The 14,868-nt window shown below is 39.2% G+C and overlaps 1 protein-coding gene across 1 annotated transcript in view; it reads left to right on the top strand.

Annotated features, from left to right (window-relative positions):
- Positions 1 to 14,868, top strand: part of kcnh4b (potassium voltage-gated channel, subfamily H (eag-related), member 4b) — a 103,875-nt gene that overhangs the window by 32,857 nt on the left and 56,150 nt on the right. Inside the window, exon 2 of the mRNA XM_036572128.1 lies at positions 9,092 to 9,325. Coding sequence (XP_036428021.1) covers positions 9,092 to 9,325 — 234 coding nt within the window. The remainder of the gene's footprint in view (positions 1 to 9,091; positions 9,326 to 14,868) is intronic.

Raw genomic sequence — 14,868 nt, 5'->3', positions numbered from 1 at the left:
GCTACATAGTGTAAAAAGAGTTTTGCACAGTATGTACCTGTTACCTATAAACAAAACTATTTTGCTCATTTTACACCATATAACTAAGCAGCTACTTTTAGGTATTTCCGATTTACTGTCCTCAAACATATGACATTACATAGAAATGTACTGTGAGTATGTTTGTTCGTACCACGTTGTTACTCCATATATGAGATATTTTGCTAACTTACTAGCAAGAATCTGTTATTCACTTCAGTGAAATTTAGTTAAACTGTCCATCAACAAAAACAATTATCCAGTACTTTGGAGTACCTCAGACACTGGAAACCTAAATTATTTGACTTCACTTTAAAAAATCATGCAAACTTATTGCCTTGGAAAATGTTACTTGATAGGATCAAGCTTTAATAACTTTATATTTTAGTTATAAGTACATTCTAAAATCTTAAAAAAGATGGTTCTTCAAGGGTTCTTTAGTAAAACATATAGAGCCATAGGCAGTCAAAGAACAATTTTTCATGCCTAAAGAGTTATTTGCATGGTGAAACGGTTTTTCAGATTGAATGAGAATGTGTTGTATATGGGTCTATATAGCACCAAAATGGGTTCTTCTGTTGGTACGATGTCGAGCTTGTAACAACAGAAGAACCCTTTTTGATGCTATACAGAACTATTTTCAAAAACGTTCTGTATGGAACCATATACAATGCATTCTTCATCAATCTGAAGAACAATTTCACGCACAAAGAACCATTTTAGCATGCAAATGGTTCTTTGAGCATTTATTGTTCCATATAGAACCATTGTCTTTATTAAAGAGACAACACATTTTTCAAAGAGAGAATACATTTTTCAGTGATTCAGCTAGTAAGCTTAACTCAAACAGTCCAGTCATTTTAAATAGTTTCAGTTGAGCTTATTCGAGTTCTGGTGACTCTGAATATAGTTTGGTTAATTTGAATCAGTCTAGTTTGGTTAATCTCTCATTTAATTGTGCTTTGCTGCAAATATTCATCTGTGTGCAACACATTGGTATCGACTATGAAATAACTCCATTATTTTAAATGGACTCACACAATGAACAAATGGCTGCGTATTATCTTGTAACTTCAAGAGTCACCCATTTTAAGGACTCACATCACATTCCATTTAGAAACTACTTGAGATTTAGCAACCGATAGCAGACCTGGCTCTAAATCTGGGCTTTTACTACATGATTTTTAGCCTGATTTTATCCCTGATTTGTCCCATCCTGTTTACACAATCTGAAGCGATTTTCCAGGTCAGGAGTGACTGATGGTGTAGGTGATCTGGTAGACATGCATAGACCGATCATTTTAACCCCTTAAAATCCCAGGCTTATTACTTACTAAGGCTTATTTTTCAGTAACTACAGGGACTTCAGTGCCTCTGAGCTATTCTTAGGTTACAGAAGTGTGTAATAAAACCTAGGCCTGCTGGTGAGCCCCGGCCATTTTAAGGGTTAATGCTGTTTACACACCCACTGGCCCCTACCTTGTCCCCTACCTTGTGGCATCACCCTAATGATAACAGAGACCAGTTCAAAAAGCCTGTGGATGCTCTCCAAGGTGGTGATATGCAGGGCTGCATGAAATCACACAGTGCCTTTACTGGCCACTTTCTTAGAAACACCTGCCTTGTAGCTCCACCTCACTAAATCGTTTACCGTTAGATACTTAGATGCACAATTTGTGTTAGTCATCCTCTAGCCCTTCATCAAGGGCCACACAGCTGCTCTTGGGGTGGCTCAAATAGAAATCACAAACAAATGTACGTATTTTGTCTTGTTAAAAATCAAGACCACTGTGTGACCACCACTGTCTTCGCTATCTTTAGCCCGCTTTTTGGGATTAACTGATTACATAAGCATCATACATTAAATAACATTGGGCAAAGCAGCATCTAGTCTTGTCCAGATGTGATCCCATAATGAGAATGAGAATGACAACCATTCTAAATGTTGCTGGGAATGTAAACTTATTGCATTCCCAGCAACATGTTTGATCCCATATTGCATGCCCAGATCATGTTTGATCCCATAAGACTATTCTTTCTGCTTTGAAATCTATGGCTGTAAACACACTCACATGATCCTGCTGGTGTGGGTTCCTGCCTTAATGAACGTAAAAAGATGCATTAGCGTTAGCTCTATGTATTTCAGTATTAGTAGCCCAGTGGCATATGTACCCCAAAGAAGTATGCGCCACCAAAATATGTGCCATGAGACATGAGTTGTAAAGTTTACATGACTGATCACACTAGAAATACCTAACACTGACAGGCTGATTGATGTTTGAATTGAATTGATAGTCAAGGCAACAGCTAAGCTGTTTTACTCCACACTCCTGCATGAACAATGACATAAAAGACCAGAGGGAAAAACATGCTAAAATATGGTGTGTAAGCGCTGCTGCAAGTCACACTGTAAAGCCTGAAATAACCTTTGAAAAATCAGAGGCGTTGAGTCAGTTTTGGTGTGAGTATTTTAGACTACGCCATACACCTTTACATATTAAGGCACTGCCACCGGATTTAGGACTTTGGGCCAATCGGGAGAAGAGAAAGGAGCACATAGAGGCCTCTCAGAGGGAGTCTGCCTTTCTGCAGCCTTGTTTAGTTTGAATTTAATGTTGTTAATTTTGTACAATCCCATTTCCAAAAAAGTTGGGACGCTGTGCAAAATGTAAATAAAAACAAAATGCAATGATATGCAAATAATTTAAACCCTATATTTCATTGAAAATAGTACAAAGACAACATGTTAAATGTTGAAACTGTGAAATTATATTGTTTTTGAAAAATATATGCACATTCTGAATTTGATGCCAGCAACACATTCCAAAAAAGTTGTGACGGGGGCAACAAAAGGCTGGTAAAGTTGTGTGATGCTAAAAAAAACACCTAGTGGTTGATTGACAACAGATCAGTAACATGATTGGGTTTAAAAAAGCATCCTAGAGAGGCTGAGTCTTTCAGAAGTAAAATTGAGGAGGGGTTTACCACTCTGTGAAAGACTGCACCATCAAATAATGCAAAAATTAAAGAAAATGTTTCTCACCGTAAAATAGCAAAATAACGTTTGCTTTACATCATCTATGATACATAATAACATTAAAAAATTCAGAGAATCTGGAAATATCTGTATGCAAAGGACAAGGCCAAAAACCAGTATTTGCTGGCCATGATCTTTGGGCCCTCAGGCGCCACTGCATTAAAAACAGACATAATTCTGTAGTGAAAATCACTGCATGGGCTAAGGAACACTTCTGAAAAACACCGTCTTCTTTCACAGACAGGGTTTTTCAGAAGTGTTCCTGAGCCCATGCAGTGATTTCCTCTACAGAATCATGTCTGTTTTAAATGCAGTGGCGCCTGAGGGCCCAAAGATCATGGCCAGCAAATACTGGTTTTTGGCCTTGTCCTTTGCAATGTTAAACTGTACATAAACAGGATCCAGAAATGCTGCCACCTTCTCTGGGCCTGAGCTCATTTAAAATGGACTGAGGCAAAGTGGAAAAGTGTCCTGTGGTCAGACGAATCAGCATTTGAAATTCTTTTTGGAAGTAATGGACACTGTCTCCTCTGGGCTAAAGACCATTCAGCTTTTTATTAGTGCGCAGTTGAAAAGCCAGTATTCATGATGGTGTGGGGGTGCATTAGTGCACATGGCATGGGTGACGTGCACATCTGTGAAGGCACCATTAGTGCTGAACGATATATACATGTTTTGGCAACATATGCTGCCATCCAGACAACGTCTTTTTCAGGGAAGGCCTCGCTTATTTCAGCCAGACAAAGCCAAACCACATTCTGCATGTAATACAACAGCATGACTCCGTATTAAAAGAGTGCGGGTGCTAAATTGCCCCACCTGCAGTCCAGACCTGTCAACCACTGATAACATTTGGCGCATTATGAAAAAATAATGAAAAATATGACAAAGGAGACCCCGAACTGTTGAGCAGCAGAAATCCTTTATCAAGCAAGAATGGGAAAACATTTCACTTTCAAAACTACAGCAGTGTCTTTTCTGTTCCCAAACACTTATAGAGTGTTGTTAAAAGAAGAGGTGATGAAACACAGTGGTAAACATCACCCCGTCCCAACTTTTTTGGAACGTGTTGTTGGCATCAAATTGAAAATGGCCATATATTTAAAAAAAAAAAAATTCAGTTTCAACATTTGATTTGATACAAATTCATCGTAGTATTTTCCTTTAGAAATATGGTTTACATGATTTGCATATCATTGTATTCTATTTTTATATACATTCTGCACAACATCCCAACTGGGGTTGTAGTTTATTAGATGTTATATGTGTTACAACTTGGCTGTGTTTTCTTGAGCTCTTTTATAGTGTAACTATGGTTGGAAGTGTCTACAATTTGTGCTGTGGTAGGCTTTTTCTGACCTTCCCCTTATTTGGCCCTTGTGGTTCAGTTCTGTCCTCCTCTCTGATGTTTCAATAAAGAGCATTTTCCTAAAAAAATGTCTATCCTCTTCTAGTTTTTGATTCTGGGTAAGATTGACACTATTTGGGCACTAATGATATCTGAGTATATTTATCGGCCAAACTCCACCCTTCCGAGTCATGCCGGTATCCTCCCTTTCAATAATGTTTCAATAAAGCTACTTAAGTGAGAATATTCAACCTGCTAAACATCTGACAGGTTCAAGTCTGCACTTTTGATGACAGAAACGGTCAAAAACATGGTTTTCACAAAAACAAGACTGTACACACAAAATCTTCAAATAATGATTAACCTCTTCCACAAAAACACACATATGTGATGCAGATTGATCAACAAAAGGTTTCTCTGCCTGTTTCAATGCAAGAAGAAGCATTTTCAGACTTACAGAGTGCTAAGAGGGCTATATTTCCAAAAAGTGAAATGTTTCTGATGCTGTCACTTGTTTTTCTTTTTTGTCAGCCTGTAGTTGGATGAGTTTGGGGTCAGTATGGGTTTCTGTCCGTCTCTAAATACACTCACTTTCCCCGAAGCTGAGTCGGCTTCTGCTGCTGGAAAAATAATATGAATTCCCTGGAGCTGGCTGTGTGTGGCTGTGAGGCGTATGTGTGTGTGTGTGTGTGTGTGTGAGTGTGTGTGCGTGTGTGTGTGTGTGTGTGTGTGTGTGTGAGCACTTGGAATAGTAATAGCTTCATTGTCTAAGCCGATGGGTGTACAACACCCTTTCCTCCATAAAGCTTCATTCTGCATACCAACCTGCACTCAAAACCTCCAACTCTGATAAACACCTTCTAGTTTATTTGAGCTCATTTATATTTCAAAATGACAGGAGCTAATTAGCAGTGACAGAATGGCAGTTTAGATGGACGTGGTCACTGCTTAATTCTGAAATTGGAGGCAGGCGGAGAATGTTAATGTTTCAGTTTCAGGAGAAAGACCTGGAGCGGCTAATATTGATGAGTCATTTGCGAATGATTCGTTCTTTTTGTGCAAATCGTTCAAACAGTTCTGCCCAGCTATAGCCTGTTTTTGACATATTATGATATATTGTGATATAAAACTTTTTGTTTACCTAATTTTCCCACTAATTGCATCATGTCCATTTCCACCTAATCACATGATGCAATCAATTTTGGAAGGTGAAAGCTAGCATGAGCTTTTTCTTAGACACATCTTTTCATACTGCCAGTAATATAACATCATTGGACAGCTCAACATGCTTGGAGAAGAGCGGTAACTACAGATTTTCTTACGCCAGCTAACAGACGCCCACTTCATCATCATACTGAGTCGGGGGGGGGCAGTTTATTTCTTGGTCTCACTTTATTTGGATAGTCCACTGTAGTCACCTACAGATTACCTACAGATGAAATGTTCAAAGTGTTAACAAACTATCTGTTGAAACTCAGTTGATTCTAAACAGTGGTGGGTTTAGGGTTAGGATTTAGATCCATTGACCGTTGGGTTTAGGATTTGGGTAGAGGTTAAGATTAGGGTTAGGATTAGCGCCAGGTTTAGATTGAAATAAACAATTTAGTAGATATTTAGTTAAATGTACCTTGAAAGTAAATTAAGTATCTACAAAACATCTAAAGTTGACTATCCAAATAAAATGTCTTCCCACCAGTGCCACCACTGATGGACAGTCTAACCAGAATGAAACAAAAGACTTTTCAGAGTTATCTTGATGATTAAGAAAAACATGATTTTGTTATCTAATTAGTTTACGATGATTGGGCCTTTGTGTATCATTATTTTTTCCCAAAATATTGTGGATTGTTGTATCTTTTCACCCACCTCCTAACTCTAGCCTGTTCATACAATGCAAACCTAGAGGAAGTCACAGATGAAATGGAGTGGAGCATAACAGAATCTTCATTATCTTAAGTCCAGTTCAAAAAGCCAGTAGATGCTGTCCAAGGTTCTGAAATGAAGGACATTAAAATCTACAGATAAGTACATTTACTGGCCACTTTATAGCCCCACCTCGTGATTTCAACTTGCTTTATGGTTTAATAAAACAATGAAACATAAGGGAATAGCATTAACAAGACTGGAATATTATCATTAAAAATCATGTTAAAATGATCAGCTTTAGTAATGAAATAAAAAATGGCAGCACACTTCAGATGATCAGGATAGAGTGAGACAGGCATTGACATCTGTCCACTGTATCTAATCTAACAATTCTGACAGATTTACTGCCACTGCTGTTCTTACTGCAGGTTTGTTCTGAAGAGCTCCATCCATTCACTTGGGGAAAGAAACGTTTTGAGACAGCTGAGAGGCTTTGATCATAGCCTGAAAGATTAGCTTATTTAGCCTGTGTCATGTCATAGCAGCATGGGGTTTCCCATTCATATAGACAGTGATTCAGGGGACAAATGATCGATCCATAAATACAAAAATGTTCTTATGACTTGAGACACTTGTACGCCCCCTATTGGCCTTCTTATTTTAAGAAGTGCAGAATGACAACCAAAACCTAATGAGGGATGTTTAGTGACATGCCAGCTAGATACTACCACTTCAAGTAGCCCTAAACATTAGTTGATTTTTTGAAAACAGTTTTTAATGTGTGTACATCACCCTTCAAAAATAATCTGCCAGGCTAACATTATGCTGGGCTTACATTATTGTCAGAGCAAGTACTGGATCCTCAAATCTGGACGTTGAATCTATTTTCCAATCCTGGATTTTGTAATGTATGACACTTGGTGGCCAGTGAGGCACCTCAGCAGTTCAGTTATCTGTATTAGTAAGTACAAAACACATAAACGGAATTTATGCCCTGGATTTGAAGATTTCTAGGCCAGCAGTTCTCAAAGTTTTTTAGCCTAAGGCCCCATTTGTTTATAGCAAATGCCACTGTGTCCCTCCTCCCTCCCACGCCAAGGTCTTTAATTTTACTTAATGAACAAGGACTATGTCTTACCAGAACCTTGTCCATTCTGCTTGCATTCTCTGCAGCCATTGTTAACCTGCACATGAATTTATGATAAATAAGCGCAGCATGAATGGATTACTTGGCACATATTTCAGTTTATCATTTTTAAAGTACCACTATTTAAGATACAGCCAAAGCAGATTTGATGCACTAAAAAATGACAAGATGAGATGAAACTTCTAAGACTTTTCTGTAGTTATCTTGTGTTCTTAGCACTACTCTACCCCCACCCCATCCTTATCCTCCCAAAGGACCCTAGTTTGAGTGGCTGCCCTAGGCTGAAATTCAATCCCATCTAGAGCCTAAAATACTATTGAATATTACTATTGATACATTATTGAATACACTGTGAATAAACATACATACTTATTTAGTAAAATGATTTTGATATGTATCCTAATCAGTGGAGCTGCTGAACTGGTGCTGCTGTGGTTCATTCGCCCCAAAACACTTAATGAATCAGCGAATCAGATTCATATTAAAGAACTCATTTAAATAATTGGAATCTCTCACAAGAATGCTCACCAGCTAGCTAAACTTTGATTTAAGGTCAAATGTTTCCATCTCAAAAGCTTATTATTTAGATCATTAAAATGGACTAATATGATAATGACCCATTTATTAAAATTATGAACATTATCTAATTTGATTTTAATGGCTAGAATTGCCTCTTTTGCCCTTGTCACACCACTCAGTCCAAGCTTAATTTCTGCATACTTAATGATAATTTATGAATTAAGACGTAAACAAAGTCATTCAGAGCGGTTTGATGCGAAATGCTCCTTGCTAGAGAAACATGAAACTTAAAGAATCAGAATGTTGATTGACAGTGCTGGTGATAAGAACCAGATGTGTGTGTGTATATATATATATATATATATATATATGAATGGAATAGGTGGAATAGGAAGCACAATTAAGAAACCAACCAGCTTTGTTGTCATTTGTCTAATATGTGTATCCAATATGCTTGAGCCTCTGACCATCAGTTGCTGTTTGTTTGAGCAAAAGTCCTCGCCTGATGAAGCTGGATGAGTCAGGCAGCTCCTCAGGTGGTATGAGGGGAAATAAAGATGGCAATCGCTCTGGTGTCCATGTTAGGTTAAAGCTCCCTCCAAAAGATCAACCATTCCTTTTTGTCCACTGCCTCAAAAACAAAGTGGACCACAATGGAAAGGACTAGACAGTGGGAGGTGATCAAGGTTCTGCTGTGTTTTCATTTGAAATGTGACTGAAACACCCCTGAGCCAGGCATTCAGCCAAACGGGCTAACGTCAGTGCAGTTTGCGCTGTTTGTATGTAGTATTATCCATGCTTGCTTGTGGCATGCTGCTAAACTTGTATCTGAGAAAGAATTTCAGCCAGTATACTAGATGAACAGCCCATTATTCACCTATCAATAAAATACCCTGTGGTCCATGCAGGCAATACAACTGTCAAAGATCATCCATGAACAGCACAGTGGTTTTTAATTATTATTATTATTATTAAGTTATTACATATTAAAACATAGGGTAGTTGATGTATGTGGTCATATGTGTATCTATTAAGTATTTTACAGTGGTGGACGTGGCTTAACCAATCAGATTTCAGACCTCCCCAGCACAAAAAATAGCCTCCACCTGTGCATAACAGTAATGACAGTAATGTCTGTCTCCCTCTCCACCTGCAGACAGCAACTTCCTCCTGGGTAACGCTCAGGGTCACCGTGGTTACCCCATCGTGTACTGCTCGGATGGGTTCTGCGAGCTGACGGGCTTTGTGAGGACGGAGGTGATGCAGAAAAACTGCAGCTGCCGCTTCCTGTACGGCCCTGGGACCAACGAACACGTCGCTCAGGGCATGGAGAAGGCACTGGAGAGCAAAGAGGAGTACCAGGCCGAGGTCCAGTTCTACAAGAAAAATGGTAAGAATGACTTCTAATCATGTACTAACCTTAAAGTAAAAGTGTGGCAGAGCTCCGCCCCCCTCACCCCAAATGCAGTCAATCAGCCATGATGTGCCATTCATTTCAATAACAGTTTTAACAAGCCCTCGTCCACTTAGCCTCGTCACTCCCCCACAGGTGAATCCCAGGCGCCGTAAGGGTCGTTCTATCACTTTATTAACTTAAGTGACGTGTATTAGAAGAGCTCTTGGAATGGAGAAGGATCAAGTGAACACCAGTGTCGACAGCAGCAGAACGTGCCCGGAAATCACTGCAATCTGACCAATTTGCCTTTTCAAACCTGAACATAATGGCAATTTTTTATAGCCATATACGCCATAGCAGTAAACATCTACAAAACGCTTAACATTTTAAAACCTATAGATTTGTTGGGCTTTGCTTGGCTTTAGGTTGCAAACAACTCCATCTCTTGTACATGACTGCTGATGCAACTTCATCACTTTCCTCTGCTAGCTGGCTAGTTAGCATGCTAAAGTCTATGTGGCTGACAACAATATTAAGAAAGGCAAAATCCAGCATAGACCACCATGACTGATCACCAGTAAAACCACCATATATATTGTTTTGGATGTTGGTATGCTTGTCAACCAGCATGACCATGCTGGGTGACCAGCAAAACCAGCACCAGACCAGCACTGGACCCGCATAAACCAACTTTGACCAGCTTAGACTATGCTGTTTTTTTCAACAGGGCTGATCTATGCCAAACTTTATAGCTTAACAAAGCCATTATTCACCAAAAGAAAAGTACATAATGCTCAAACTATCTGAAGTTTGCTCCTTTAGTTTTTAACTGCTACGAGTCTAATAGAGCTAAGAAGTAATGGAATCTCGTACCACACTTATTAGCACTGTGTAAATTGCACATGCCAAGGCAGGTCTTTGTAGCAAGGAAGCTACAAAACAATCTAGGCTTCCTCGGAGTGGAACAACTTGCCATGCCGGGCTAAATAAAAGTGGCACTTGCTCAGCTCCTGACACCTTACAGGGGGTTCAAATATTCTTGGAAAGAGCAATCATGAGGAGACAGGTTTAGCAGTATGGTGAAGACTTCTGTAATAAGCGGGAGACTAAGTAACTGCCTGTGCACGATGGTTCAGTTATTAAGTTGGACTGTAGAATGGAAGCCTGGGCCCTCTAGCAGGTCCTGGCCCTTTAAAGTGTTAAAGGGCTTCCATTACTTTTAGTCTATACAGGCAGAGGTCAACACACTGGCAGGTACATTCAAGGAGAGTCCATGACCAAAACCCAGAAAACACAAAGCAAAGGGAAACAAGTATAACTATAAGGAAGGAGAAATGCAAAGATAAGCAGTAGGACTTTGCAAACTGCAAAGACAAACTGAGACGTCAGGCTATGTAGGTGTGTTTGACTGAAGCTCAGAACTTGATATTGCCAACCTCCAAAAAAGAGAACACTCCATCAGCTGGGAATTCCTGCTCAAAAAGTTGGGAAGGTGTCCTCAGAGTTCAGTAGATGTTGTAGCAACATGGCTGCTCAAACCATCAACAGTAGTTGAAGTACAGTTTTTCTGCTAGGAATTAAAACCTGATGGTTTTAATAGGGAGGAATAGGCTTAATATTTGACTTGATTTCAAATAAATTAGTAAACTTTTAATGGTTTCTATTTCATGTTATTTCATCCACAGCTTGTGCAGAGGCAAAAAATGACATGGTACCAAGCTCTGACTTCTCACAGTTGAGTTGAACCAGAACTTCTGCGACTCAAATCACATTTTGACTGACTTGTGACCCGACTCGGACTCGACACCAAAGAAAAACATGAATGAAACTGGTTAAATTAGATCAGCCAAACTTACTGCAGTAAATGAATGAAACCTTTCATTCCCAACCTTACCTTGCCTGCCATTTTTGCTACGGTAATGAGCAGTCATTACCGAAAGGCTATTCTTCCACAGCTCACAGTGGCATCAGATTCAATACAGCATCAGATAACAAGCCCTTCATTCAGAATGAAGGACAGAACTGGAGCACTGCATGCAGCAGACGCAATTTGTAAAGGAAAGAGGCAAAACAACTTGAAACATTAAGTTAGTCTGTAGTTTGGATAGCAAGTATGTAGCAAATATGCTAGGTAGCGCAATAGCTTATTTAGCTAAAGTTGCTGGCTTACCTAGCTGAAGTTTTACAGATCACATTTCTTTAAAACTTATAAACGGATTAGTGGTTATGCCAGCTAGCTAGCATACTTGCTAAACAAACTACAGACTAACCAGCCATTTCAAGTTGCTCTGCTCCAGACAGCAAGAGGGTAGCAGGCCACTGTTGGCCCACTGACGGCAAAGCTGACGGCCCACTGGCTTTTTGCTCAGCGTTTCCCAGGTAGCCCGTTGCTGGTTAAGCAGAGTGTGGCAAAATGCCACTTTCATCACTCGGTTCCCACTCACTGTCCAATTTATTTATTTTTCCTCCATTAGCCTTTATACATTAGATTAGTAAATGACTTTAATTATCAGCAACATTTTCAACTTAATCATTTAATATTAAGCCTAGTCATTTTTTTCTTTCTTTTCTTTTCTCAGTTGCTTGTAATATTTGTCTTAGTTTATTTTCCAAAATAAAAGACAATGAGCTTTAAAATATTTGATGAGATTAAAAACTGGTTAGTCCTAGTACACAGGACAATCTGGGTGGTCCAAAATTGGACCAGCACAGGCAGTCAGTGGGGTGTTGACCTTATCAAGCCAGTCGACCAATATGTGCCTGATACCTGGGGGCTGTTTCTTCTAAACACCAGATTTTCTACATGTAGCGCTTCAGTTTTTTCCTTCAGTCTAAGGCTGTGTTTAGACTGCAGGCAAATTGGATTTTTTTCTTAAATCAGATCTTTGGAGACAAATGTCCGCACTGTTATTGGCAAGATGTTTGAAACATCTGTTTGATCACACTTCAGATCAGACAAATCTGATTGAAATTGCATTTCAAACCACCTCTGAATGTGGTTTGGATTCGATTTGCAAAAATTAGATTTCATGTGTTTTTTTGTTGTTCACACTATCATAATCAATCTGGATACAATCTGGATATGCCAAAAAAGGATTTGGGATTTGGGATGTCAGTCTGAACAGGGCCTAAAGGTTTTTCCTTAAAGAAAGCCTTGTTATTTGAATCCATGTCAAAGCTGACAGGATTTTAGTTTTGTATAATGAAAAGGCTGTATCTAGTAATGAGACTACACTAAAATTCTCTACTAAAGACTTGAGACTCGACTCACACTTGCACCCCAGCAACTGGAGACTGGAGTCATATGTCCAGAGACTATAGCTGCAAGTATAATAGATCATGAGTGGGCAGAGCCAAGGTGAAGCTGAAGCCAGTGTGAGCCAATGGTAAATGGGGCATGTAGTCCAGAGAGACACCATGACAGCTTGTTCAGCCTAGCAACAATAGCTATGAAAGAATGGAGTGGGTGGAGCATGAGAGAGTGAGAGTAGGAGAGAGAGAGAGACCTTTACTCCTTACATTTCCATACCACTCTGAGGACTTCATATTAACATGTGAACCATACAGCAATGCTTCCCTTCTGTGAGCAGCAGCTACTGTAATGAATATGGGACACCGTTTCATCTTCCGTCACCTTGCCTATGGCAAACTGACATTACGCAGTTGTGTGTGTTTTCGTACAGTAGAGGGTGGAACATTAACTAGCACATCTACAGCCCAGTTTTGGCACTAATTAGGACTTACCCAGGATGAAAGAACATGCAGCAGGAGGCCCTAACCACTTCTAATTGGAAAGCCAAAACAGATATTAATGAATAAATCCTTTAAATCTATGAGAAAACTGGATATGTTCCATTTGTGTAATTTAGGACCAGTAAAGATGGTTAATTCATAACTGAACAGAGCAGTTTTCAAACCAGGTTAGAACATTTTAGTGGTGTTTCTGATTGTATTCATACATTGAGATAAATAACATATATATATAGGGCCTCAGCATGGGTGACATTTGAGAGCTATGTCAGGGGTGGCAAGCCATCTCCGTCAACTATATATTTGGGTCTACATCAGTAAAATAAAGTAACCTATAAATAAAATACTTAAGCATTCCTTTAAAATGATCATATATTGAACTAGTTTGTAACATTAGTGTTAGAATGTCCTTGGTGATGTTAGCATTCAGTGTTTCCAAACACATAGGGCCATTGTTTTCTGTGGCTTTTGTAATTTGACAGTATCTGTAGCGGTGGCTAGATAACACCAATGTTGTGTTGCGATTCTGACAGTATTGAGGCTGAGTACACAGGGTTCTGGCAGAAATCCCCAGCCTCCAGCAAAAGCCCTGCAGCCAACAACACACGCCACCAAGGGAAATGCCTTAGAGAGAAAGATTTGTTCAATATGAAAACCTTCACTGCAAGAGTTTCATAAAGTGCCATGTTGTTTTAAATCAGTATGGGACCTTAACAATGTAGCCGAATGAAACCATTAAATACTAACCAATGAACACATCAAATATATAAGCATTAGAACAATGCATTTTTCTTTCATACTGCAATTTAGTGTCTGGTATTAGTCAAATTCCTGAATGTGACTACCCGGCCTTAAATTTCACCATTTGGCCTTTTACTATCATAAATGTTTGAGGGGCCATAAAAGGGGAATTCATAACCATTTCATGTATTAACATCTTGTGAGGGAGCTTTTAGAAGCATTAAATGCTGCAGCTGTCTAGTTCCTATCACCACCACTGTGAACAGTTCCAATGTTGAATCGTGACTTTTAGAGCTAGGCCTTCAATTTGGGCCAATAGATTGAAAAACAATGGTGAAAATGGAGTTAAAACCCACCTCTATTATAATGCTCACTCTTTGCTAGTGCCCCTATGAGATTCTAATAGTTTGTTAGGGCTAAGCTAACAGCGATTCACATGAACATTTTGTAGCTGTTCTATTTTAAACATTTGAATCTTCACAAATATGTTCTATGTATTGGTTAAAACTTGTGACAGACATCTTAGCATAGATTTTACAGCAGTTTCACAGTCTAGTATAGAGCTGCCAATGCTGTTGTTCATTTCTAACAACCCATTGATTTGGCTGCCATTTGTATTCTATGCAGTTTCACTAGTGTGTTTTTTCTCGAGCTTTGCACAAGAATTGGGAGGGTATTTTCCCACCTTCTTTAATTTTAGGGGGAGCAAATGACACAATGCCCCCTCATAGTTGGTGCCTATGCCACTAATAGTTAATATAATGTATTAGGTCTTCTTTTCAGCTCTTGAAGTCCTAGGCAATAGGGGAGCTAGCTTAGCTTTATCTACCTAGATACCACAGAGAAAAACAATTCCTAAGTGACAATGTTTTGCACAGCCTTTCAACAGTTGAACCCTTTGGTTTCCATCCGAAACATAACAATGAAACAAGAGTAGTACTGTAATACATGCAGTGTGTAAATCCAGGCATGGTACTTAGGCTGTCTCTGAAGGCCTAGAACAACTCTGGCTGTGTTTCTCTAGAACGGAGCATTTCACATCAAAC

The sequence above is a fragment of the Colossoma macropomum genome, unplaced genomic scaffold (assembly GCF_904425465.1).
Source record: "Colossoma macropomum unplaced genomic scaffold, Colossoma_macropomum, whole genome shotgun sequence".
Classification (NCBI taxonomy): domain Eukaryota; kingdom Metazoa; phylum Chordata; class Actinopteri; order Characiformes; family Serrasalmidae; genus Colossoma; species Colossoma macropomum.
The sequence above is the reverse complement of the archived record's forward strand: the minus strand, read 5'-3'. Positions and strand labels throughout refer to the sequence as shown.